At 46.0% G+C, this 27,721-nt stretch overlaps 2 protein-coding genes across 2 annotated transcripts in view; both read left to right on the top strand.

Moving 5' to 3' along the window:
- Positions 1-812: 812 nt before the first annotated feature.
- zc3hc1 (zinc finger, C3HC-type containing 1) lies at positions 813-8,450 on the top strand. Its single transcript, XM_061252605.1, has 10 exons — positions 813-994; positions 2,842-2,943; positions 3,306-3,457; positions 3,626-3,709; positions 3,811-3,938; positions 4,277-4,425; positions 4,793-5,042; positions 5,864-6,064; positions 7,175-7,399; positions 8,256-8,450. Exons 1-10 carry the CDS (start codon positions 858-860, stop codon positions 8,325-8,327), a joined length of 1,500 nt encoding a protein of 499 aa, XP_061108589.1. The 5' UTR covers positions 813-857; the 3' UTR covers positions 8,328-8,450.
- Positions 8,451-14,864: 6,414 nt separating this feature from the next.
- ube2h (ubiquitin-conjugating enzyme E2H (UBC8 homolog, yeast)) overlaps positions 14,865-27,721 on the top strand; it is a 34,052-nt gene continuing 21,195 nt past the window's right edge. The window contains exon 1 of the mRNA XM_061252071.1: positions 14,865-15,142. Coding sequence (XP_061108055.1) covers positions 15,090-15,142 — 53 coding nt within the window. The 5' untranslated portion in view covers positions 14,865-15,089. The remainder of the gene's footprint in view (positions 15,143-27,721) is intronic.

Raw genomic sequence — 27,721 nt, forward strand, 5'->3', positions numbered from 1 at the left:
TTTCTGTGTTAACCAATCGGAGTGTTGAAGGGCCGTCCGCCAGGCCGTTCACACATACCAGCCTAGGACACAGCTTGGTTATGCTGGCAACAAGATGCAAAAAGGAAAGGGGAGAAAGCTGACTAATTGAATGTGATTTTGCACACCGGAGTGAGTCATAGCTCAGGTGGAATAATATTATATTCATAGAATAATACAAATCCACGGACACTATAAAAGTAAAGAATGGGAACAATGGGGACTAATGTATTCTTTTATATTGTCCTAATAAGCCTACTTGATTTACTTAATCCTCGGTCTAAACGTGAGGGCAAAACCTGGCAACTGTATTTTATTCTTCTTTTTTTGCTAACCTTCATCTAGTATCTCTGATACTGACATTGTAACAAGGATATTAATTCTGAAATCACTATTTTATTTTAATTATTAGTTATACAGTACTACCAAGTGTCCACTTAAGTCAGCCAAAATCCACTGCAAATTTCGACTTGGGCTATATGGTTAATAGTGCTCTCCAAAAGTCTAAATCTAATGACTAACGCTGTCAAATATTATGCAACATGACCCTATGTAGTTCTGTCCACATGCCAATTTACTTGCAGCATGATACAAGATGCAACTCTCATTCACACTTTCTACAACATATTTTATACATTAAAGGTTTTATGAAATTGGAATAATATCATTAACAGTAGCCTACTGTACATATGATAACATCCTTTACCTTAAGATGGCGAAACTGACTGACGCTGAAACCATTCAAGAAAACAATCAGATCAAAAAGCGGAACTTTATTTACCGAGAGTTTGAGAGACGGTATTATAAACAGGGGGGAAGACGTTCAGGACGGACTGAACATGGCGACGTTTGGCGGTTGTGGGAATAATCGTATTGATAACTTCGATGTCAAAAATAAGTCTCCATTAGTTACACCGCAAAAAGTTCGCGAACTTCTCAATGAAGGCGTTGTGTGTGAGGAAAGAAGACGGCACTGGTGAGCTATTTGGGAATCGGTGCACGGTTATATTGTACAACTATGTAACTGAAGGCGAAGGGGCGTGTTGGTAAGCTAGCTAAGCACCGTGGTGCTAGCTATGATAGGTAGCAAGTAGCTGCGCGCGGCTCTGATGAAATATGTTCTTGTTTTGCATTTCGTGAGCTAGAGATAGCGATAGCTCCAGCTCTGGGCGATTCATGAACTATCTCTCGGCTTCAGCTGCCGTCTGCCCATGGGCTGTTGCTAGCGGCGTGCTTGTTATGTAACCCGATAAAATGACTCGAAGAAGAATGTTTGCAAAAATATAGCTAGCTACACATTTGGAATTCATTAATCAGATGACATATCCATATTAAAATACCCACGGACCAGATAACTTGCGAACTGCATTTTTTAAATATGACTGAGGAATGTTATGTAATTTGTACACGTGCAGTTGGCTAGCTAGCTCTCTAACTTCTGCAAGTGCCGACTAACCTAACTTTTTTGTGGCTTTTCTTGACTCATATGTTGACCAGTCATGTCAAGCTAGCTAATGTAGCTTGTATTTCTTGGCGAGTCGTTGTCTTGTTAGCTACATCGACAGGTTTATGTTTGCAGTGCTAGGCAGAGTAGCTAAAATATTTGGAGCTAACTTTGTTGTTACTTTACGGGGCATTACGGTGTAAGTTAACGCTTTGATGGAAACGATGTTGCAATTTTCATTCAGCCTTTCATATGAATAAATCATAGTTTAGGCAGTGCATTATGGAATGCAATATCAAATGGCTTGTTATAATAAAGACATCGTAAAATAGACGTAAAGAACTGAAATATAGCAATATAATTCATTTTCTCTCTTCGGTACAGGGTTAACAATCATCAAGACTTAATTATTGCCCTTTTCCCAAGCTATGTTTGCAAAGTGAAGAGAGAAAAAATAGCAAGGGTGTCTTCGTACAGCAGAGCTGCCAAGTGTTTACTGATCCATGTACAACTGATCCAGAATGCTGCAGCCCATCTGGTATTCAATGTTCCCAGACATTCCCAGACATTCACATGTCACCTCCCTGCTCAGCAACCTCCACTGGCTGCCTGTTATGGCTCGCAACAAATTTAAAACTTTGGTGCTTGCGTACCAGGCAGTTAAGGGATCAGCCCCTGTATATATTCAATCACTTATGAAGACCTATACACCAACAAGACCCCTCCGTTCTGCCACTTCGTGCCGTCTGGCGCCTCCCTCTCGCCACACCTTCACTTCACGCTCACGACTGCTGTCTGTCCTGGTCCCACAGTAGTGGAATGACCTCCCGGTGGACTGAAGACTCATCTCTTCAGGCTACACCTTTCCCTCTGTAACTCACCACCATGATTAGCCTTGTATATGCCATAGACTGTAATGGCACTTATGTATAGATTGTATAGATATTGTTACTTGTATAGATATTGTTACTTGTATAGATATTGGTATTAGGTATTGGTATTGGTATAGATATTTTGTATTAGCTATTGTATTCTTGTACTCAGGGTATTCTAGCTGCCAACTGTGGCATGCTAGTTTGGAAGTTGATTGTATTCTTCAAGGGTTCTGATTATCTGTATGTTTACACTAGGACTCGGAACTGTACTGTCCTCTCAGGTCCTCTTCGCACTTGTACTTGTGTTTGATCTGCACTTCGTTGTACGTCGCTCTGGGTAAGAGCGTCTGCTAAATGCCATGTAATGCAATGTAATGTAATGTAAAAATCCCCTGCAGTCCTCTCCCGATACATCTGATGTCCTGCATTCCTTTTCTCCGAACCCGAGCTGGTTTGGGGACGGAGGAACTCGCTGTTTAAGGGAACCTGGTTCTTGTGTTTCAGCGCGGAGCAGGATGCAGAGACGGCGAATCCCAACGGCCTGGGCGAAGTCCCCTGTGAGGCTGTCAGCAAGGAGGCCTTCTTCTCACGCGTCGAGTCCTATTCCATATCCTTCCTTATTCCTGTTGCAAACGTGTGATCCAGATGTTCTTAATGGAACGTTCTGCTGATGTAAACAAGCACTACTGCTAATTGAAAGCAATGGAGTTCTAGAACACTGACTCAGAATCTTTGAAAAAAATGTTCCAAAAAGGCCAGTTTATAGTCCAGCGACAGCAGAGTGTCACTCCACTGAAATTGCAGGATGTTCATGGATGTTTTATTGTCACCCAACTTAGGCACTGGTTGTTGTCCTCAGCAAAAATATAAATGCACTCCAGTATGAACTAGCAACATCCAATGCAAGTTGTCGGTCGCAACTGGCCTTTAAGCTGCTGATTTTGGGAGCATTCCTTAACTGTGCTGCACTGTCTGAAATGGGCCGGGAAGCCCCCCGTGCTGTCCCCCCTGAGGTGTGCGAGGTACGGATGGATCAACATCGACAGCGACATGCTCAAGTGCTCCAGCTGCCAGGCCTTCCTGTGCGCCTCCATCCAGACCTCTCAGGACATCCTGAAATGTGAGCCCTTGGTCTGTCTCACCCATGGTTAACTTTTAAACGCTCTGATTGTTTGGGTGGGTTAAAGAGTGGGGCTGCGTTCAGAAAGATTTTTTTATTGTGCATACTGTTCTAATTTTGGATTGTGGAATCAATGTTTTCATTGAATGTTAATTCTCCTGTTTGCAGATGAAGGACGCATATTAGAGTTGACAAAACTACTACAGACACAACATGAGAAGTTTTGCTTCTGGCCTGATTTTCCCTGTCCAGGTAAAGAGCCTGTTCGGACTTGTTTTCTGGAGTGTGTTGGAATTGTGCCTTTTTGTGTTTGAGCGGACGTGGCTCGAACTTAAGCGTTCGCCTTTTTGCAGACCGTTTCTGGATGGTTCCGGTGAACGAGCCTGGTGTTCTCCTCAACGCCTTCCTGGAGCGCTTCAAGAGCTCCTGCCTGCTGGAGCTACAGCTGCCCGCAATGAAGCCTGAACATCTCAAAGCCATGGTGAGCATCTAACAACCATGATGAACATCTCAAAGCCATGGTGAGCTCTCAAGGAAGCCAATAATGGTGCTAAAGAAACCAATAGGCATTGCTCCAGTCCACAGTGGAGTTGAGACAGGGGTGTGTGTATGCCTGTGCCCCATTGCACTGCATGTTATACTGAAGCTGAGGGTTGATTTTGGCGTTCGCATGCCTGCAATCCGTCGTACTGAAGCTGAGAGAAGGGTAAGGGGTTTTGATCCGTCGTCCTGAAGCTGAGGGAAGGGTTAGGGGTTTTGATTGTGGCGTTCGCGTGGCTGCGCTCCGTCGTGCTGAAGCTGTGCTCGGCCTCCTCCCAGGCTCTGACGGAGGACGTGATGGGGATCCTGCTCCAGCTGATCGAGGAGGAGCTGCGGAAGGAGGGGCGCTCGCCCGCCAAGCTCCTGGCCGAGCCGCTGTCCATCCAGGTGGCCGCCTGCATCGTGGCGCTCTGTGGCTGGGCTGCCAGGTACGCCAGAGAGTTTTACCCACAATCCCATTACGCCAATGTCCCTATTGTAGTATGAATGTGGCAGTATATACATATTTTATTTGCAATATTATTCAACTTAATGTAATGCCAATCGCCCATAATTAATTTATTTCCCATGTCTGCAACAATTCTCGTGTCAAATTTGCAGCCTGGGAAAATGAGGCCTATAATTTGTGGAAAAAAAAAGTTACTTTTAAAAATGAAGTTCCTGTTCAGCTTCATGAAACTACAATCCCCATAATGCACTTCTGCAGCTAATCTTTGAACTCCCTGCACATTTCTCTTCTGGAAAAATTCCCACTCGGCTTAACGCAACTACAATCCCCACAATGCATTTCCGCAGCTCCACCCTGAACTCCCTGCACCTGCCCATCCTCACCTGCTCGTACTGCCAGCGCAAGGTGGGGCTGTGGAGCTTCCACCAGATCGAGGGGACGGGGGTGAGCGAGGGGGGGGACGAGTGCTTCAGCACCCCCGGCACGCCCTCCACCCCCGGCCCGGGACAGGAGGGGCGGGCGGACCGGGCCGCACCCTCCTCCCCCACGCCCTGCCGGATGAAGCTCCGCAGCCAGGACGTCTCGCGCCCCGAGCAGGTAACCCCGCCCCTCCGGCCTGCGTCAGAGACGGCCGTGGGTGCCGCTTCGCTTCCTTCAACTGAAAGGTTGCGTGTTGTGCATTTTCCGGTGTTTTATTTCGGGTCCTGATATCCATAAGAAGGCTTTTTGTGTGGTTTTAAGTACCACAAGTGCTCCCGATCCTGTTTTAAATGTCCATTCCCCAGCGCCTCTCATGAGCTTTACCAAGAACAGGCTGTTTTAGTGACTGTGTCTTTAAGGCCCATTGATATCAACAAACCTCGTTTCTGATTGGCTGGCTAGCGCCTATGAACTGAACACTATCTGTGCCGAGTGTTTGGATTTAAGTATTTTACTCTTGCCTGTGAAACCGGAATACTCGCAGACATGTTATCAACCAAAATGATCGTATGAAACAAGAATCGTAGTCTGAATGCACGGAAATCTATTGTGGAATTGTTGCCAATTTGCTGAAATTTTGTTGCCGTCTTAAAGAGTTAAAGCAGGGCTGCCCAACCCTGTTCCTGGAGATCTACTGTCCTGTAGGTTTTCACGCCAACCCTAACAAAGCACACCTCATTCAATGGCCCGAGTTGTTGTTGAGCAGGTAATTAATGGAATTAGGTGTGGCAAATTAGTGTTGAAATGAAAACCTACGGTTAGTGGTGAAATTAAAATCTCCAGGAACCGGGTCGGGCAGCCTCGGATTAACGCGTTTAAGCTGACGTACCTGACCCAGGTGTCTGTGTCTGTGTCTGTGTCTGTGTCTGTGTCTGTGTCTGTGTCTGTGTCTGTGTCTGTGTCTGTGTCTGTGTCTGTGTCTGTGCCTGTCCGTGCAGCCCGAGGCCAGCCCGTCCCCCGTGGCCCGGACTCGGAGCAGGGACTCCCCCAGCCCCATCGAGGAGCCGGCCAGCCCCCTGCCCCGGGGCAAGAGGCCGATGACCCGCAGCCGTGGGCAGGGAGAGGGGCCCGGCGGGGAAGTGCCCTCCAGCCCCCAGCGCAAGGCCAAGCGCCCCCGCCTGTCCTCCTCCAGCAGCCCGGTACGCCTTCGCACGCCCGAAAACACACTGCACGATGGAGTGATCCGTGCAGGGCTACTCAATCCTTTCCCTCTGTGCCTGTTGAGCTGCTGCTGTTCATTTCTCTCCTCGAATCAGAGACTCCTTTAAACCTGAGAGACCACGGCCCTTTTCCACAAAGCAGGATGCCTGAGTTAGCTAACATAACATCATGACGAGAACAGGCCGTTCAGCCCAGCGATGCTCGCCTTCTCCCGCCACTAAGTGTACCTACTGCTTAGTTTGCCTAAAAACAGAATGGTATCTAGCACCCTATCAAGCCTGGTGTTGATGGGATGGGTTGAGATGGCTGGGTTGAATGGCCTGTTGTCTTTGAATGTTTTCAGAGATGAGTCACAGGCAGCCATTTTGTAATGTTTATAGACTGATGGAGCTAAAGCTTTTCTGTGGGGCTTCTGCAGTGACACACGGAGAGAGGAGGGTGGTTCTCTGCCATTTCTCTGGTTGTCTCTGTACATTTACTTGTTTATTTACACTTACTCATCCAATGTTAAAACTATTAGTTTAGACAGACACCCGTATGTGTTATTGCCCATTATCATGAAGCAGGATCACTGAGATAGTTGAACAAGTTCACTGAATTGAAACCCAGAACCCTCCCAAACCTAGCACCTTCCACACTGAAAGCGATTTACAGTGATTTACTTTACTCCTCAACCACCAGCAATGTGCAGCACCCACCTGGGTGATGCACGGCAGCCATTTTGTGTCAGAACGCTCACCACACGTCAGCTAAGGGAGAGAAGGGGTTTTAGCCATTTAAACCAGGGATGATTAAGTGGCAGGTTGAGAGAGCCTGGTTTGGAATTTTGCCAGGTTACCATGGAACCCTCTAAGCCTAGGATACTCAATCTTACCCAGAAAGGGCACTGGGCGCAGGCTTTTGTTCCGACCAAGCACACCTGATTCTACTAATCAACCACCGCCTGTGGTAAGGGCCTTATGAGGTGTGTAACTGCTTGGTTGGACACCCGCCCTTTCTGGATAAGATTGAGTATCCCTGCTCTGCGCTTTGGGATGAATGCACAAGGAATAAGCCTGTGCTTTTTCGTCTGGTTTGTGGCGTCACAGGAAGCGCACCTGCACAGGAACGTCTTCGACCCTGTGGCTCAGCACAGAGAATGGTGTCCCTGGGTGAGCACAGGGAGAGGTGACATGCACCGGGAGGCTCCGCCCACTGACTCCCAGGCCCCGCCCCCGGAAACGGACGACCCCCAGCCGGGCTGGAAGGCCTCGCTCTCCCTCTTCCTGTCCATGAAGAAGTGTCTGAGCCCCACAGGAACCAGCCCGTCCCAGGTAAACTTCCCCTGTCACACAGGGCTAACAGCCACATGGTTCCACATAAGTGAATAATGACAATAAATGTTAACTAAATGTATAAAGACACAAAACTATGAAACCCATACATTAAATAGCGTTTCGAAATGAATTAAAAAAAACAATTAAAATTAAAAAAAGCCTATCCCTGGTTGTCGGCCATTTTGATTAAGGACTAAAGTGGACCTGTTCCTGTGCAGTCACTGTATGAGCCCAAGTGGTGGGACATAAAGTGGGGAGACAAGATGGCTGACTACAATATCACTTTCAGGACCGAGCGTTACGTTACGTTATTGGCATTTGGCAGACGCTCTTATCCAGAGCGACGTACAGTTGATTAGACTAAGCAGGAAACAATCCTCCCCTGGAGCAATTCAGGGTTAAGGGCCTTGCTCAACGGCTTTGCGGATCTTATTGTGGCTACACCGGGATTAGAACCCCCAACCTTGCGTGTCCCAGTCATTTACCTTAACCACTACGCTACAGGCCGCCTACATGAGCGTGTGCTTGTCTGCGCCTTGTAGCTGATGGAGTGGCAGTTGCAAACTTTAAATTTGTTCTCAAAATCAGTCATTCCAAATTCAGTAGAACTCTGCTGTCCCTTCACACCAGTTATTTGTTAGAAGTTAATCGACAATCGACTTGATACCTTTTGTAAAATGAAAGCTTCGGCCTCCAGGTATTAGTTTTGGTGTGTGTGGTGTAAAATTGACGTGTATGTTCTGTGCCGTGACTAGTTTGGTCTAAAAAAATATAACCCATAGAACTGTCTTAAGTCCAGGAGTAGTGCTTCACTACATTTGACATTTTGACTGCTTCTCCGTCCGTTCTCCAGGGTCTCCATGACAAGTCGAAGAGGGTGTTTAAGATATTCCGCCAGTGGCAGGTGTCCTCTTCCTCCCAGTAACCTCTCCCCCCTCCAGTCATGGTGCATCTCGACGCCTGGTGTGATACTTTTTTTGTGTTTTTTACGTAGAGCCGGTGCTTATGGAATCTGGTTGGGGATTTGCAGTGTACATTTGTGTCCATGAGGGAGGGGGGGAGGGTAAAATGTTGTTTACAGTGGGGGGGGGCAGGGCGAGGACTGGGATGGTCAAAACACAAAATGGAGGACTGTGGTGGACAAGGCGACAGAGCCGTCTGTAATTCCCTGACGTGTCAGAAGGGGGAGCTCTCAGGGGGACACGGCTAAAGCCAGCACCTCAGAGATTGGCGTCCATGGATGCCACGCAAGGAAGCCACCGCAGGTGTGGTACTAGATCAGTGACGGGAGGATCAAGCCTCTCACTCCGTTACCTCGCACGTGGATGGCCTGGTCGTTCCGAAATCGAATCCTGCCCCAAGGCGGAAAACCCGTCTGCAAGGAAGCAGTGAAAATGGGGGTACAATGACAGTCTTAACCCGATACGGGGGTGCAGTGTGAGCGTTTTAAACATATCTACACGGTAAACAATAACGGCTGATTAACACTGAAAGAACAGGGTTGGCTTCCTGACCTACTACAGCAGTCTTTGAAAAGAGAAGGCATATGGTGAACTCAGAGGTAAATGTTTGTGTTGACTTCATATTCTAAACTGTGAAGAAGTATTTCAGCGGTGATGGAATGAAACACTTTTCAATGCTACAAAGCATCTGTACTGACGGACATTTTGTTTCACAAGCCTTCCTCAACATTGAGATGATTCACTGCTGTTTGAACAAAGGGAAGAGCTGTTTGTTTTTCTTTAATTTTGCAGAATCAACTGTTTAAAACTTTAGTAAAATTTTGAGTATTACTCTTGTGTAGAACACAAAACTGTGCCATTGAAATAAGAACATGCTTTTTTTTGGTGAAAGGCTGTAAAATATTTTGATCAAGCTGCTTTCTGTGTAACTGCTGTTTTGTAGTTGTTGTAGCCCTCCTAAGATAGCATGCATTTTAAACTTTTTCTTTTAATAAACTTTTAATGCGACAGGTGATTCCCTGTGATTGCCATCTTTGGAATTCTTTCCATTTTGAATTGGTACAATGCCAGGTGATCGTGGTCTTTGTGGCCCAGTAAAACGGATAACATTGAAGTATTCCCATCTGCCACCATTCCCAGGTCCACATTATTCCAGAATGATCCATAAGAATGCCTTGCTTGTTGTGGTATGATCTAATTATGAATGTGTTTATTATTGCATTGTTATTGTTTTGCTTTTGTACAAATAACGATATTTGGCTTTTAACTTTAAAATGCACGTTTTCTCAATAAACCATTTAATGCAGTCTGTCAAAATAACTAGTCGCAGTGCCCAGAGTAATAAAACAATTAGTCAGAAATATGCTCAGATTTGTGCCGTTGAGTGAAGCTTGAATAAAATTGAACGTCAATGTGATGTGTATCGTAAAGGCGTAACCGTTACACGGATGGATGACTTTGTCTTATAACACGGGGGAAACGATCCTTACCAGGGGATGTCCTTTGACCTCTCGTCAGGAGCACAACCTGGCCTGTTGGGCCGTGTAAATCTGGATTGGAAGTTGAATAGGTCACACGAGCCCGAAACACCGTGGCAATCCTCTTTGGGTGTGGGGGGTTGCGTACGTTGGTACGGGAGAGCGCGGATGATTAAGTGTTTACGGCGCTCTCTCCTGCCGTTGTTAATGAGTAGCAGTGCTGAGGGGCGTGTTAGCCAGTGGAGATGACCTTGGCTGAGCCGCTGGGCGTTGTGGGGTGGGGGGTTCCCCCTCCGAGCCCTGAGGCGAGTGTTTGTAGGATTGCTGCGTTTTCAGGATCACAGTTGAGTATGCTCTACTGTGGCCTGAGAACTGACAGTGGGCTACTGCAGTAGTGTGGGATTTTTATTTATTTATTTGGCATTCTGTGTGTTGTCAGTTACTTCTCTTAACATGACTGCTGCTTCTGAAGGAGAAGTGTAATTGCTGTCAAAAAAACTGCCTAACTGAAGCAAACCCTGCCATGGTGAAGGCTAGCAATGGAAGGGGAAATTGTATTTTTAAACATGGCATTGAAAGCCGTAGCATTTTCTGTGAAGAAACTACTACTGGGAAGTGATCAAGGATGGAATTAAGGTTTTGGATGATTGTTTCAATCTTGACTTATTTGCGATTTGTCTTTTAGCGACACAAGAAAATGGCAGTGCATTATATTCTCTTGGCAAAAAAAGAAAAGGTTAAATGATGCGGCGATCCGTTTTTTAAATGGTATAATGGTTTTTACTGAGGACCGGAGCCAGTAAGGGCTTCGGGTGCAAAGGGTTCATTGTGAGCGGTCCTGAGAGATCCTGGAGTCTGCACACTGGCCTGGGCTGCAGCGTGCTCATTATACTGTGTCAAGTCATAAAATATTCATGGCATCGGCGGTGGTGTGTTACCCTTCAGAGGTCTATCTGGCGGCCATGTTGTGTAATTACATTTATAAATTAGACGGAGCCTGCTGTGCTCTTGATTTTCCGAATCGGGTTAGTCTGAGCAGGGGACTGTGGGGAGAACAATGGAACGGCCAGCCAGGAGGAACATGGGAGCTCTCGCCAGCCCCAGAGCAGGGAGACACTGCAGGAAACGTTAAATGTGCATCTCTGGCTGAATACGGCTCATCACACCCACATCACAAGTAAAGAGGTCTGTCGTATAAAGCAGGTTTACATTTTCACACAAAAACGAAACATAAAATCCATGATCTTAGAAGCGAGGAACATTCAGATGGGATAATTAAAAATACGAATATGAATAATTCTTACATTCGTATTGCGCATGGCTCACACTCTGCAGTGTACAGTGATGGAAGTGGGGAAACTCGCCTCAACCACCACCAATGTGTTGCACCCGGCTGGGTGAAGCACGGCAGCCATTTTGTGCCAAAATGCTCACCACACATCAGCTGAGGTGGAGAGAGGAGAGTGTATAAATTATGTGACTGTTGGTTAAAAAATTCCCCTTAATCAGTCCATCTGTGCTGTGTCTTGTTGCTGTCGGCTACATGACTTCTTAAGGCTTTTTTTCCCACCTCTTGCTGTATGACAGAGAGAAGAAAACCTGTGACTATCTCTCTCATCTTTCAAGAAGGAATGCGTTCAATATCATTTAGTTGGCCTGTGCAGTAGTGAGTGTGTATGTGTGTGTGTGTGTGTGTGTGTGTGTGTCTGGGTGTGTCAGCGTCTGTTTTTTTGGTTGGCCCATTTGCAGCTGCCAAGAGAAATGGAGGCCGTTTCCTGGCGGCCATTTTGAGAGCATTTTGGGTGCAGCTCAGCAGCAGTCTGCCGGGTGATGGGAGAACAGCACAGGTGAGAACAGTACAGGTATTACATTCCATTACGTTATGTTCCACAAGACTGGCAGGCTAGCCTTTTGCGTGAGTCCGCCCAGGTGACATATGAGCGCAAACATAACTCGAGCCTACCTGTTCTCATCATCAGCAGCAGCTTACCACAGCTGAAGGATCCCCACCTTGTTGTACTTGGGTTATGGACGGTGAGTCGTCATACCGATCTCGGTGAGGATTACATGCCCATTTTACTGTGGCCGATTACACGCTTTACCTGGCTGCAATGTGGTAACCCCCACCACCACCCTAGCAGAGCCTGTGTTTCCGTCCCCACAATACCCACCTCACCTCCCGCGGAGTGTTGCAAAACCGTTCGGAGTGAACTTCCCGTTCAGTGGATCGAATACTGGAAATGTAACAGAACTTTTGGCCTATTGAATGAGCCCAGTGGGGGGGGGGTGCTGAATGGGCAGAGCTGAGCATCATGGGAAATGGCGGCGAGAGGGAGTCTATCAGGTTGGCCCGGGGATGCAGGTGAGTGATGCTGCGTCCGAAACCGCATACTAGTATACTACTCGTACTACATTTCAGGCTGATTTTAATTTAAATGTTGTGCCAGTAGTATGTGATTTCAGATGCAGTCTGAGTCTGCCCATCCATCTGCCCTCCATTCAACAGCACACACAGCTCACCCACACGCTCACCAGCAAGCAGAGCTAACCAAGTCAACAAAATGGCCGCCCTCAAAACAAGCACATGAAACATTTATGGACCCAATTCAACACACAATTTTAAATATTGACCACATTGTGCTGGTTCTCATTCACACAGGGATACAATTTAAATTGAAAGCATGGAAAGGAATCTAACCTGTATTTATGCTCAGACACAGTTCTCCTTAGTTTCCATCAGCACTGTGGGTTTTTTATTACTTTTCCTGAAAGGGGGGGGGGGGGTCTGTTGACTCAGTCCTGCCTTTGTTTGAGCAAAGGTCCGTCAAATCTCAGTGATTTATAATTCAAAGAATTATCACCCCCGAGGTTTACCTGATGAGGTGTTATGCATTTCACATACCATTCTGCCATTGTGGAATTTAAAACTATTAACTATTGTCCTGTTTAACTGATTACCTATTAAGAGGTCCCTGTATAATTTTGAAGTTGTCTTCTTTTTTTACTTTGCCTATCTGCTTTTTTTTCTTGTGTTTGTACTGAATGTCCACTGTTAGACATTGAGTAGCATTCTGATTTTAAATGGCAAAATGTCATTCATGATCTTTAAATCTCTTAGTTGTTTTTATACATATTTATTCAGTGATGTTTGTGTTTAAGCCTGGTTGACTTTTGATCGCAGCAGTAGCTTTCAGACAGACATTGAGTTTTGATGTTAAGTACACATTTACTAAACAATTGGTGCCTGGTGACTGACTGAATGGTGGTGTTTATTTGCATTCAATGCTATTATGCAAGACGGAACCTTGAAGATAATCTTTACTATTTATTTTAGAGCCTGATGTCCCCTTAGTAGTATCTCTTCCCTTAGTTAAAAAAGACAGAGTAGCATACATTCACTGAGCACTTTATTACGGTCACCTTCCTGTCAGCTTTTACCAGTCTGGTCCTTCTGCTCTGACCTCTCTCAATAACAACACATTTTTGCCCGCAGAACTGCTGCTCACTGGTTATTTTTTATTTTATTTTATTTTTCACCATTCTATGTAAACTCTGAAGATTGTTGTGAGTGAAAATCCCAGAAAATAAGCAGTTTCTGAGATACTCATGGTCTGGCACCATCAATCATTCCATGATCAAAGTCACTTGGATCATATTTCTTCCACATTCTGACATTTGGTCTGAAAAACAGCTGAACCTCTTGACCATGTCTGCATGCTTTCAGGCATTTAGTTGCTGCAATATGATTGGCTGATAAAATATTTGCATTAACAAGCTGGTTTACAGGTCTATCTAAGTGCTCACTGAGTGTACATGAATTGTATGTAGCTCCAATTAATATTACACTGTAAAATGTAAAATGTTTGTAGTAATGTGATTAAATCTCAAATCAAGTGGCCTGTTGTCCAATTAAATATATTTCTATAACCATGAAGCTTTTCACAGTAAGGGAGTGAGTACAGATTTCTGATTAAAACACTGTGAGTTAAGGATTTGTGTGTCATGCATGATTATTTTTGCTGACAAGCTGACAGGAGATCTCACAACAGCGTACCCGATGTTAATCCTCAGTCCAGACCAACAGCTCAGCTGGTTTGCCTGCAACACACTGATTAGGTGAGAAGTGAGTATGAAAATGGAGCGCTTGGGCATTTGAAACACTGCTCACACAACACGCTGTTATTTCTGTCCCCATGTCCAATCTTTCTCCCTTGTGTAGGCAGCCCACATACTGCCACAACCCATATAGAATGTGTAGGAGATTTATTGATAGTCAACAGTGAAGCAGTGGTTAACTGCAGAAATAAAGGCTCCACTCTGGTCCTGGTGGATGAAGCAGCAGGTAAGTATGTAACTAATGAGGACCAGACCAGGGCTGTTTCCAAATCAGTGCACTTGCCTACTATTGTTACAGTCAATAGTCGGCAAGTGTGCTGATTCAGACATGGACCAGCCAGAGTCCTGTGTGCTCTGTGCTAGAGTCATGGTGACCCAGCAAAGCCATGATAAAGGTCTGTGGAAGGCCTGCTGCTACTGCAGGGAGCTATTAACCCATGTTTGATTCCGTTTGTTACTGCAAATTGACCAGCAAAAACTCCTGTGACTATTTATGAAAGACATGGTAGTGTGCCCTCAAATTATTTTCTGTATTTAATACGTACATAATTAATACAAATACGTATATTTGTAATGTCGGTTATTGTTCATTAAAAGGGCTTTAGTCTGTCCTCTAAATATAATGCTCCCAATGTTAAAAGCGGTTATTAGCTTTATCACCAGTGAATATTCAACAAAATGTAACATATTTTCTTGTCATGTTTTAGGATATAGTTCTTGTGGCATAGTCATGTTTTTACTGTCACATGTTCACTGCGAAAAACGCAGAGAGAGAGAGAGCAGCACTGAAATCAACGCTCAAATGTAACCAGACTACAAGTGAAGCATGCGATTTGTTTTGACGCTTAAGCCCACCTCTTCAGTGCTGTCGATGACATATGACGTAATCGGCGGAGGGATAGAAGCTTCAGGACAGAGGGAGAGAGAGAGCGAGAACGAGAGCGAGAGAGAGAGAGGGTACTGAAATAGAGAGAAATTGCAACGGAGAGAAAGTGGGGGGACCGCGTAAAGATTGTATATTGTCTGCCATTTGTGCAGGCCAATGAAAAATAACAAGTAATATAAAAGTCAAGCGTTCGAGCGACCGACAGAGGAGATTATTGCACTGTTATTCTACAGAGGAATATAAAAATGTCGTCTCCAAGTCCGGGTAAAAGGCGAATGGACACCGACGTGGTGAAACTGTATCCTTTTAAGAACATAAACAACAGAAACAGAAGAAAAGATATTCCCTTGTTGTATTGCATAGTAATGACAGTTGTTTTAAAAACAGAGTTCTAACATCTGTAAGCTATGTGTGATATTTGTTTGCCTTGTTTACACGTGTGAGTAAATAATAATGTCAGAAAGGTTGATGTTTGAGGTTTTTATGACAAAAGTGGAAATGCTGTTTTGATGATCGCCAAATGATTGTACATCGGATTGGCCATAAAAATGGCAAGCTAGCAGTATGGATTGTTAGCTAGCCCACAGTCATAGGCTTACTGAGGACCTAGTCAACATTATCAAGCTGGTTATCTAGCCAGTAAAGCCAAGTCATTGAAATGTTGAAAACGTCAAATATGTCCTGCGAAACGGTTTTGTAATTTTGTTTGCTCAGTAACCAGCTAGCTGGCAAACCAATAAGAAAAATTACAGTTATTGTTGCACCACATTAAACAGCTGTCGATAAGTGCTTTACCCATAGCTAGCAGGCCAGTTTTTGTTTGTGCTATTAATATAACGTTACTTATTATTTTTCAAGCTTGTAAACTGCCTAGGTTTCTATGCGTGTTTGTTGCTAGTTAGCAATTGGAATTTTATAGATTTGGAACGTTTGCTAGCTTTGTGCTAGGCTAACTAGCTAGCTACAGGGTTAATGGTGGAATAAAATAAATAAATAAATAGATACATAGATAAATCGGTACACGGCCAGGCTGTTTTTACACAATAGGTCAGCAAGGGACAAGGTAATTTCTGGTTAGCTCGCAATGATACTCGCTTAGTTAAGAAAAAATTGTGAACATAACGCCTGGTAACTACCTAGCTAACGCCAGCATACAGGCCGTATTTGGATATTTCAACTGTTGACTAACGTTATTGGATTCGTATGAGACACAACGTTTGATTTCCCCTTCAATCCATGAGTGCTTGCTTACTGTTTGAAAAGATAAATTGTTTACGTATGAAAATGTTAGCGTCATATTTTAACGCTATAATTTGGCTAATGTGCTACTTACAACTAGCTAGTCTGACTAGCGTTACAGTAATCTGGTTCCACCTTGCTAGCTAGGTTAACATTAAATGTGTTGCTTAGCCAGTAACATGGTTTAATTGTGTGAAATATTGGTTAACTAATTAGGATGGTTAGCTATGTTTTCATTGTCAAAAAGTTTGTTATTCTGCTCATGAATAACAGGGAGTGGGAGCTAAAATGCGTTTCTCGCGATATGGCACTTGAGTTATACATACCTTAGTTTTATTTCTCTCGGTAAGCTGCTGTAAGTTAGCTACAAAGAATAGAACATTATTTAATATTCTATTGTTTATTACCGTTTTTAGTTCTGGCTTAGAACCCACTCAGTGTCGCCATTACGTCTTCATCGTGAATACAGTTCTAGCGAGAGAACAACTTTTTGCGTTAGATAAGTTTTTTTTTTTTTCCTTCTTCTCCCCATCAGTGCAACTCTCAACCAATTCTGGAATATGATTCATATTGCATTGTCTATTTCAACCCATTACATTGTTCAGTTAGTAATAGAACTGGTTTTGTAGCTGTGTATTTGTGAATGTAGTGGTGAAACTCACTCGTTGGCTAGGTAGCCCATTTTATGTAACTAAAATGTACCAAAAGGGGCGATGCAGTTGTAGCCCTTATCCCTTGTTGCACTCCTAAGGCTTATGTAATTAGAGATTCAGCTAGCTAACCAGAAAATGCAACTTCAACTTCAACTTTTGGAATACACGTATAATGTATAATGTATCCGTAGTTAAGCATGTTGTATTTTATTATTTTGCACACCAGATCCGTTTTAGGTGTACTCGTGGTGTTTCATCACATCCTCATTTCCCTTGTTGGCTGCTATTAGAACTTCGAATGCAAATTCCCTCGTTACTCTTGAGATGTTCTGAGACGGCCGTGGCTTAATTGATTGCTTTAGAAGGGCAAGTTAGATGCTTTAATTTCAATAATGAACAAGCGCTGCTTCTTTGGGCTGAAAAGTTTCCACGAACCGTGGCCATTGAATGGTTCTGCGCTCTACTTAGCACTGTAGTGACTTATTTCCGCACTTGGCTATATGTTCTATAAATGTATACTGAAAAGAAATGTGGAAATATATACTTGCATTTTTTAACTTTATAAGGCTAAAACAACACGATCTCTGACGATATCGCCTGGTATGTCTTGTATGGGGCTGACAACTTTAAATGCGCTGTTTTTTTTTTCAGACATCAATAAATATGTTACAGAAAATAAGTTTAACCCGGTCGCCGAGCTCTCGTTAAGGTTCAGAAGGGTGAGAGCAAGTTTTGTTTTTGTCCTCTTGCAGTGAGAACTAGCGTACTGATTGGCCGGGCTGTTACTACCCGGAAACTGGTAGAGGGTGGGACTAAACCAACAGCTGACAGTGACAACAAAGCCGCTTCACCGTGCGGGGTAAAGTGGTTGGACTAAAAGCTGGTGTCCACCTCTTGAACAGTAATTTTGAGATCTTTTAACAGGAAACCTGATGCCAGGTTCTTACTTAGGTTCTTGTTTCATGCTCGACACCGATTGGTTTAGAGATGCTTTTTTTATGCTCATAAAATGTATTAAATATTTTCAGTTTTCCCTGGTATAATAAGTATAATCATTAATCATACCCAGTCACGAGATTAAACTTAATTACGTTTTCAGGATGCTGCACATTTTCATAGTTTGGAAATGTTGTTGATTTGAAATCATCCGTTCGTTTGTTACAATCATTATTACCCTGTTAAAGAACTAAAACTTGGTTTAAAAAAAGTTTTAGCTTTTATTATTTTAGGAACCCCCCCCCCCCCCCCCCATAGAAGTGACGATTAGATCTCACAACCGGTTCTGAAAACGCCTCAGAAAACACCTCAGTTCACCCTTGGAGCAGAACACTCACAGTTCAAGCAAAGCCCATGAACTGAAATGCTCTGCTGGAATAAATAAGTGCTTTATTTTTCTCCTATGGAAATTAATTCAGCATTGGTGTTCATATGCAAAGGAGGCGTGCACTGAAATGCTCCCGAATACGTTTTTCATAATAAAAATAATAAATAATAAATTCATATGATTAATGTGCTCTGGGGGAGTTTTCAGATTCAGAGCTGCGTGTGCTTTGTCTTAGTCTTCCTCTGGTTTACTCTACATTTCATGTATAAAGTAATGTTTCTGGAAAAAGAAACGCAGGCAGAAGAAGGTCCTCCAGCTTCAAGGACACCTGCACGGCAAAATCATTTATTTTTGTGTCCTCCCTCTAGGGGTTGGTATAATTGAGCTCTTTGCTGGTCACGGCACTGTTTCAGCTCTCTCACATTCTCTTTCTAATTCTCTCATTCTCTCTCTCCCGTCTCCCTCTCCCAGTCATTCTCTCCCGCTCTTGCTCTCTCTGTGCCTCTCTCATTCTTGTTTCCATTTTCTCTGTCTCATTCTCCCTCATTCTCTCTCTTCCTCTCATGCTCTCTCTGTGTCTGTGTCTCTCCTTCTCATTTTCTCTTTCTCTCGTTCTGTAAAATTTTCCTCTGTCTCTCCTCTCTCTCTCTCTCTGTCTCTGGGGTGCACTGGGGCTGTGGCAGCTGCCGGGTGGTGTTGAATGCCACTAAATCCCCTCTGCCATTCAGGCCTGCGGTGTGAGAGACGCGGTGTGAGAGCCCCTGGGCTCTGGCCGCTAAGCTAACGCTAGCACTGCTGCTGCTGACCGTCATTTCTGAGAGCAGCTTTCTGGAATGCCAGCTGCTGAGTGACTATGTATGTATGTGTGTGTGTGTGTGTGTGTATTGGTGGGTGTGCACGCACGTGGGTGTGGGTGGGTGGGTGCATGCGTGTTTGGATGGGTGTGTTTGTTGGTGTGTGTATGTAAGTGTGTGTGCGTGTGTCTGTCTGTGTGAGTGTACATGCTGCGTGCATGTTTGTGTGTGTGCGGTCGTCTGTGCAGTGACACACACACACACACACACACACACACACACACACACACACACATGCAGCCTATGTCTTTCCTCCCTGTACTCTGATCACTACTTCTCCGTGTGTAACCTGGCCCTCAGGCAGGCTTCTCCTGGAGAGCCCTGGTGTTGAGTGTGGCCTGAGAGCTGAGCCCTGCACTGGCTGTGGAAAGCCGGTGATTTATGGTGCTCATCCGAGGGGGAATACATGTGATGAATGTCAAGGCAACCTCTGTGTAACAATGGCTGCCGCGCGTTCGTCGGGACTGCCTGTTCCCCGGGTATCTCCGCTTCAGCTGAGTGTGAGAGACAGGTGAACATGGCACTGCCCTGAGCTGGGCAGGGCTCAGGTGACAGATAATGCTGGGGTCCAGGTCTTTGTGTAGTTCTTGGCTTATTTCCTCACTTCATTACCCACAATTCCAGGGGCGGCGGAGCTCTCCTTTGTTCTTGGTTGTACTCATTAACCTGAACTTTCAATGGGCAGAACGATTAGCCCTGATTTAGACGCAAATCGCCTCTTGCTTCTTTTTTTACAATGGTCGATCTTTTGTTTTGCTGGTTTTGTTAAGCCTTTCCTGGGTAAATGTCCATATCCAGTAAAAGAAACTAGAATCTCGGACAAATCATTTTATCCACCCTTTTCCTTGCTGTTAAGATCCAGTATTATGTTCATTAAAATTTAGTCCCTGATTTTAACCTTACGTCTGACATTTTAATGAATAATTGCAATATTATGACTTCTGGTACTTTCCCCGATTTAGGTTTTTGAGAGAGATTGTTTGGTAGTGTGGTCAGAAATAGACAGCTGCGAGGGAGATATGACATTTTCATCTCCAAATCGAGCCGGATGCTTGCACTTTGCTTTAGTGGCTGTGTTCGTACCCCGTGTTCAGATGGAGAGATGCCGATCTGTGAGAAGGTGAGGTCATACCACAATGTCTTTCAACGACGATGTTGATTTTTCACTGGGGGAATTTCAACATCAGTTTAAATGCTCGCGTGGTTGCAGGATCAGGCGGGGATTGTAATGTTACGCGTTTTCCCCAGGCATTGCTGGTGGAAATGTACTAATAGAGGCTGTAGATGATTTTATAAGTTGCGTATCCAGTGGGCTTAGACAGTTGCCAGAGCTGGAGCTTTTGAATGAACTGGCTCTCGCGTCTTGAGTTCTGAGAAACCCCAGTGTGTGCTTTTCGGGGGGTTGAAAACGTGTTTCCTCCCGAAAAACATTTGCATGTGCTTCAATGGCTAGCTCCCCAGAACTGAAGTGTGCGGTGTGTGGGCGGGGGGTGGGGGGTGTGGGGGGGGGGTGTGGGGGGGGGGGTAGGGTCTTCACTCTGAGCCCCGTGTAGAGCTTTGCATTATGCTCTAAAGCTGCTTCTTTATTGCCCTGGGATGAATGTGCTCTTTCTTCTGCCCCTGCCTCTGTCGGACTGTACGCACAGGAGGGAGACCCTCGCTCTCTCTGTGTGTGTGTGTGTGTGTGTGTGTGTGTGTGTGTGTGTGTGTGTGTGTGTGTGTATGTGTGTGTGTGTGTGTGTGTGTGTGTGTGTGTGGTGTGTGGTGTGTGTGTGTGTGTGTGTGTGTGTGTGTGTGTGTGTGGTGTGTGTGTGTGTGTGTGTGTGTGTGTCTGTGTGTCTGTGTGTGTGTGTGTGTGTGTGTGTGTGTGTGTGTGTGTCTGTGTGTGTGTGTGTGTGTGTGTGTGTGTGTGTGTGTGTGTGTGTGTGTGTGTGTGTGTGTGTGTGTGTCTGTGTGTGTGTGTGTGTGTCTGTGTGTGTGTGTGTGTGTGTGTGTGTGTGTGTGTGTGTGTGTGTGTGTGTGTGTGTGTGTGTGTGTGTGTGCGTGCGCACGACTGGCTGCCCTCGGGCTGCTTTCACGCTGCAGGGGTGACCTCCGATCAGGTCACTCCTCATTGGCCGGTCTCCGCTCACCTGCTGAGCCAATGGGGGACGCGTCGGCAATTCATCAGCCGAGGGAAATCCGCTCTCCTCTTTAATCTGTCATGTGATTCATTCCTGTACTCAGCAGAGCTGTTTTTCTTTTTCTTTTGTTTAGCTTTTTTTTTTTCCCCTTTTTTTCAAGCTGTGTCTTATTTGTCATGATTATTATACATTTTCGGACCATTATTCAGACCCTGTGTTAGAGAGTGTTTATTTTCGGATGTTGTGCCTCCCTGATAGTCCCTATCTCCTGGTCAGCGTTAGCGCGGGGATGCAGGGGCGGCGTTTCCACCTGGAAGTGCGCGGGAGCGTGGAAACTGTTCCACCGAAGCGCATCTTTCCCAGAATCCCGCGGGAGGCCTGTCTATGAGAGAAAAGTGTTGTGTGTTGGGCTGGAGGAGCAGGGAAGGGTAGCTGTCCTGGTAGCTGTCATAATTCCAGCCAATCGCTGGCTGCATGAGGCTCGGGTGCGTTTGCTCATTCAGCGACGGTCTGTTGGCTCCTCCCCCTCTCCTGACCAATCCTGCCCCGGGATTCGGATGAGTATCTGCTGGCCTCTCCCCCTCCTTCTTTTGACCAATCGGCTTCTCCCTTACTGATCTGAGCCCATTCTATTGTTGGATAACATCGTGAGGAGGGCGGATCCGGCTGAAATGATGTAAATCTGGGTCGATGCCCCGCGTCAGTCACGTGTTCTCTCGAGAGGACACTGAACGTCCCGCCGCGTAACGGCGCTCGCGCTCCCCGTCGTATCGCGGTACTTCACCGCTTAACGACCCACGATGCACCTCTCCAGAATCCGGGCGGTTTTAATGCCACGCAGCTGCTGTTAATGAATGCCCCTGCTAATCTGAGTGGCCATATTATCGCTGCCATTTCTCTAGTGCAAAGGATCATGGGATTTGGACCCGGAGCGTGTGGGCAGGGAGAGGCGGAGAGTGTTGGTGAAGGCCCGTCTGACCTGGCACGTCCCTCCCTCCCTCTCTCTCCAGACCAACTATTTATCTCTGTTTGTTTACATAGCAGATGCTCGCAATAACATCCAACGCGACTGATAACATCGCATATGCTGTTAGGTTAGATCAGTGTAGAAGCAGGAATCTACTTTAACAGGTGACACGCGACATTGTTTTTAGAGACGATGGCGTCGTGGACATGTGAGAAATGATGGCGTAGGGGACATGTTTGTGCCCTGCTGAAAGGGACATATTTAGGGAGGGATGGAGGAAGGGCAGATTTGGGCGTATTTGTGTCCCTCTCTGCACACCGTAGGCCTTTGGCCTTGCCTGACATCTGCTCTGTGCTTGTGGGGCCCCTCCCCTCCTGTGTCTCGCCTGGCACAGACCGCCATTCCGTCACTGTGAATCAGGTGCAAGGCAGCACATTCCTCTAGCATGGGGTCTGAGAGGAGCTAGGCCGCTAGCACACTGAGGAGCAGGGCCCTCCCCTAAGCTTGTGTCTGTGTGTGTTAGTGTGTTGTTGTGTCTGTGTGTGCGTGTGTGCGTGTGAGCGTGTGTGTTAGTGTGTCTGTGTGCGTTAGTGTGTTGTTGTGTCTGTGTGTGCGTGTGTACATGTGAGCGTGTGTGTTAGTGTGTCTGTGTTTGTTAGTGTGTGTGTGTGTGTGTATATACATGCGACCTACATGCATGTGTTTGTGTGGTCGCACTTATGTGTCAGTTTTTGTGTGTGTGTGTGTGTGTGTGTGTGTGTGTGTGTGTGTGTGTGTGTGTGTGTGTGTGTGTGTGTGCGTGTGCGTGCGTGCGCGCGGGCGTGTGTTTAGGTGCAGGAATGTGTACAGAGCGTGTGTATGTACATGTAGGTTTGTTTGTGTATGTGTCAGCGTGCATGGGTGTGTATGTTTTTGAGTGTGTTTGTGCCCGCGCGTGTGGTTGTGCGCATGCGTTTGTGTGCGCCTGCACATACAGTACCTGTGTTTGTGTGCTTGAGTGCGCGAGTGTGTGTCCATATCTGGAGTTGGGAAGGCTCCGGTCTGGGTTCTGAGAAGTGACCTGGTGCCTCCCATATGGTCTCTCCGCCCTGGCACCTCCGCGTTGGGCCGGACCCGCGTATGTGCTGGGAATGCAAGCTGTGCGTGCTGGCCCTGGTGTGAGGAGAACACCCACCCTATACGGTTCACTCATGTTTCTTTATTTCTGTGGAGTAAACGATCCCCACCGGACGTTTCTCGTGCGACCCCCGTCCCTCTGATATGATGCGAGAGTGATAAACAGGTTGTTGTAGAGTTGTTGAGGGGGGTTTGAGGCGGGACAGGGGTCTTGGCGGGGGGGGGGGGTCTGCAGCTGTTCGTTTCGGTAGCGTATCGGTCGTCTCTGGCACGCCCGGGTGATTTCCCCTCCGAGCGGCTGATGAACACTGACGTTCCCCCTCGTCGTTCTCGGCTGACGCTTTACCCGTTGTTTCACAACTCTTCTGCCTCACTGTGCGGCCGCGCCCTGGTTTTACGCCCGGGAATTTTATTTACGAGGCTTTGGATGTTAAATTCAGCATGGGGAGTCACTATGGAGGTATATGAATGACTAGCCCATCTCAGAAAGTCAGAAGCCTTTTCTTTAAAGCAAGCTTTATGTGTAGTTATTTACAATAAGTACAAAAGTACAACTCTGCCATGCATTTAGATGAATGTGAGGATCTATCACTCGCTGTTTGACGGATTATTATCATAATAATAAACTTTATTTATATAGCAGTTTTCAACAGTGCCTCACAACAAAACGGTGTTAGAAAGTGCTTCCAAACAAACAACAAAGAGAACATTATAAAATCTTGAAACCGTGCAGACATCAGACATAATAACAAAGTCAATGCAGTCTGTCATTTTTTAAAAGCAAGTCGATAAAAATACGTCTTTAAAAGTGATTTAAAAGATGACGAGTTGGCCAGTCTAATGTCCTCAGGTAGGCCTTTGCTGAACCCTCGGGTCCCTGATGGAGAAGGCCAGGTCACCCTGTGAGGCTAATCTATGAACACAGCGCTGTGTTTTCTGTGGCTCGCCTCTGACTCACCACATTTTGGGTTCGTTAGAAAGTGATGAAAGCTGAGGTTGTCTCAGGAATGGCCGTGTGATTATCGGCTGTGGCAGCTGTCACGAGACTGCGTGATTGGTCAGGAGGGCTTGGGTCTGTTCCACTTCAGTCCAGTCAATTCAGGAAATGAATAAATTGGAAAATGTTTCCAAGTAGTAATGAATTGAATTGTAATTAGTTTTTCTGGATTGACTGAAGCTGAAATGGAATCAGGCCCAGCTTTATTGCTTGCTCCCAGCAGTCTTCAGTTTGCGGTTGTTGTGTTCTTCAGATTAGATGCACGATTCACTTATTTCTGCGTTTGAAATGAAATTGTTATTGTAACGGTGAAAAGTGAATTGTGTTTGCGTTGGATTAGGGGTTTTTGTTCGGAGCCAGATAAGGGTTTGAGCCCTGTGGAGTGAGTTTTGGGGAGCTGGCTGATTGAGGAAATCGCTCCTGTTGCCAGCGCTGCATAGAACCTTCCGGAAGTTCACGGCTCGCTCGAGCGGCCTGCGCCCAGTTTGTCATCTGTTCCTCACTACTGTCACCGGGGGTCAATGATATTCAAATCCAGTCCGCTCAGGAAACGCATAACAATTCAATTAATTACTTGAAAAAATAGTCATAGAACACTGCATCTTCTTTTTTTGAGTTCATTGAGTTTAAGTTGATTAAGCTAATTCAGTTAATTGAATTGCATGTCTGCGGGGGTCTGGTGTTCTCGGGGGCGAGGGGCTTGCTGACTGTATTTGTGGTCAGATACTTTATTCAACATTCTGTAACCCTTTAGGTGACAGTAACATAACTGCATGTTTATCACAGTTTCAAAGGAAACATCTATTTTCATTAATATTCAACAGTTGTTTTGTTTGATTGTCGCCTACATTTTGTTCCTTTCGGTGGCATGTCTAATTGAGAATACTGAGGCGTCTCGCAGTGTCTTCAGATGTGACCAGCATTTTAATAGGTAATGTACCTCAAGTATACATTTGACCAAAGTTTGGTTGAGAGGGGCCCAAAGGCTTTCTAACTGTGTTAGTTCCCTTGTGGGTAATGTAGTTTTGAATCTTCAATCCTGTATCAGTGGCTGAGTGGTTCTGTAGAAGTACGGCTCAGAGGACTTCAGAGAATGCTCTGTCCCAGGAAGAGGGCAGAAGGCTTGTGGTTTTGTGGCTTGAGTTTTCGTTCATCGTCGTTGAAGCTTGTACTAATATTCTGTGTTGGCTGAACAGCGTAGACCTTGTGGTGCCGTGAGACACTTGGAAAACGCTTGTACCCACAAGCTGTTTTTGTGAAAGAAGCAGAAGCATCGCAAGGACGGAAGAGTGAGCGGCAGCCAATGAAACGCGTCCGTTCACCGGCCGCCGCGCGGCAGGAAAGCGGGATTAGAGCTTCCTGCGGTGGGAACGCCAGCGCTCTCCCCATCCATTCAGCAGGCCCGGCGCGGTGATGAGCGCTTTGGAAGGGCTAGTCCGCTCGGCCGGGAGGTTTTTACCGTTAGTTAGCGGCAGCCTGTAGCTTTGTGGCTAAGTTACATGACTGGGACCCAGAAGGCGGGTGGTCCAAGCCCCGGTGTATCCATGATAAGATCCGCACAGCTGTTCGACCCTTGAGCAAGGCCCTTAACCCAGCATTCCTCCAGGGGGGATTGTCCCTGCGTACTGTAAGTTGCTTTGGAAAAAAGAGACAAGTTATTATTATTATTTGTTCAATATGAACTTCTGATTTACAAGACCACAGCCAAGTTGGTTATTCGTGCAGTGGCTGTAGTGGTGCCCTGAAGGAACAGGGGGGCCTCTTCAGATGCCGTACAGTTGCAGTTACGCTGTACAGTTGATTATCTCGGTGTGCAGTTACGCTGTACAGTTGACTATCTTGGTGTGGAAGAAGAGTGTGTTTGCATGTGACTGATAATGAGTCACACCATGATTTGCCGGGGTTGTGTGAGGTCACAAACAGGCCGTCACCCTGTTTGTGCTTCAGCCCGTGTCTTCTTCTGGAGCTTACTGCTGTGCTAATGCAACCCAGCCAACGCAAAGCGCTCTCACAATGCTGCTGCCACTGTAGGGCCAATGTCATAACCTTGACTGAACATTCCACCAACATTGTGAGAACATTTTGGGACCTTGCATGGCAGCCTATCACTATTTGTGTGTGTGTGTGTGTGTGTGTGTGTGTGTGTGTGTGTGTGTGTGTGAATGGCTGAATGAGAGGCATTAATTGCAAAGTGCTTTGGATAAAAGGGCTATATAAATGCAGACCATTTCCTGTTTCTTGTTTGCATTTCCATTTAAGTGAATGACAAAATTAGCCATTATATTTGTACAATTTTCCATTGTGTATCTTTGGTTAACCTAATTTGTGTGTGTCTGTGTGCAGTAGCAGCAGCAAAGTATGTTTCCTGCTTAGATAATATAGAGCTCCTGTGTGTGTGTGTGTGTGTGTTTGTGTGTGTTTGTGTGTGTGTGTGTGAGTGTGTGAGTGAGAGAGTGTGTGTGTGTGTGTATTTGTGTTTGCAGCTCATTGGCTCTGTTTTCCGTGTTCTAGAATGTTTCATCCAAATGTGGGAGTGGCAAAACTGCACAGGGTGGATTGACGGGCGTCGCCGGGTCGGTTGCCGGGGCGATGTCAGGCCGTCGTGCTGTGTGTGGCTTGCAGCTGTGTAGCCGCTGTCGGTCGCTCATTCCCACGTAACGCGCTCTGCCTGAATTTCTAGGAACTCCGCCACTTCCAGAAAAAACAAAACATGTCTAAAAAAAATAAATTTAAAAAGATCAGATGACCCGAGCAGTCTGCTGTCGGGACAGGCCACAGGCCTCACAGACAGGAAGTCATTTCCATTGACATTCAAATCCCCCCCTGACCCCTGACCCCTGACCCCTGACCCCTGACGTCTGTGGATATGTAAAGCAGGACGAGACTCGGCGAGGCGGAGCGCCCGTGTGCCTCTGGAGCGCCGGCCCGTCCCGGGACAGCGGTGACACGGCCGGGATGAGCCACGGGATTATCCCAAAACTCCCGGAGAATAATGAACTCCAGACTCACTCGCTCCGGGGACCGAGGAGGGCCGTCTCAGGGCTCTGAGGCCCCGCCATCTCAGCCACGGGCACTTCCTGGAACTGAGAGAAGTGAAACACACACACACACACACACACACACAGACTAACACACACACACGCACACACACACACACACACACACACACAGACTAACACACACACACGCACACACACACACACACACACACAGACTAACACACACACACGCACACACACACACACACACACAGACTAACACACACACACGCACACACACACACACACACAGACTAACACACACACACACACACACACACACACAGACGAACCCACACTAACACACACACACACACACACACACACACACACAGACTAACCCACACTAACACACACACACACACACACAGACTAACCCACACTAACACACACACACACACACACACACACAGACTAACCCACACTAACACACACACACACACACACACACACACAGACTAACACACACTAACACACACACACACACACACACACACACACAGACTAACCCACACTAACACACACACACACACACACAGACTAACCCACACTAACACACACACACA

Source organism: Conger conger, chromosome 8 (genome assembly GCF_963514075.1).
Source record: "Conger conger chromosome 8, fConCon1.1, whole genome shotgun sequence".
Taxonomy (NCBI): Eukaryota; Metazoa; Chordata; class Actinopteri; order Anguilliformes; family Congridae; genus Conger; species Conger conger.

Bases quoted from the DNA above. Each gene is read 5' to 3' on its own strand.
- zc3hc1 (XM_061252605.1), top strand. From the start codon at position 858: ATGGCGACGTTTGGCGGTTGTGGGAATAATCGTATTGATAACTTCGAT. The intron at 3,458-3,625 runs GTGAGCCCTTGG...TCCTGTTTGCAG, and splicing joins CTCTCAGGACATCCTGAAAT to ATGAAGGACGCATATTAGAG. The intron at 5,043-5,863 runs GTAACCCCGCCC...CTGTCCGTGCAG, and splicing joins ACGTCTCGCGCCCCGAGCAG to CCCGAGGCCAGCCCGTCCCC.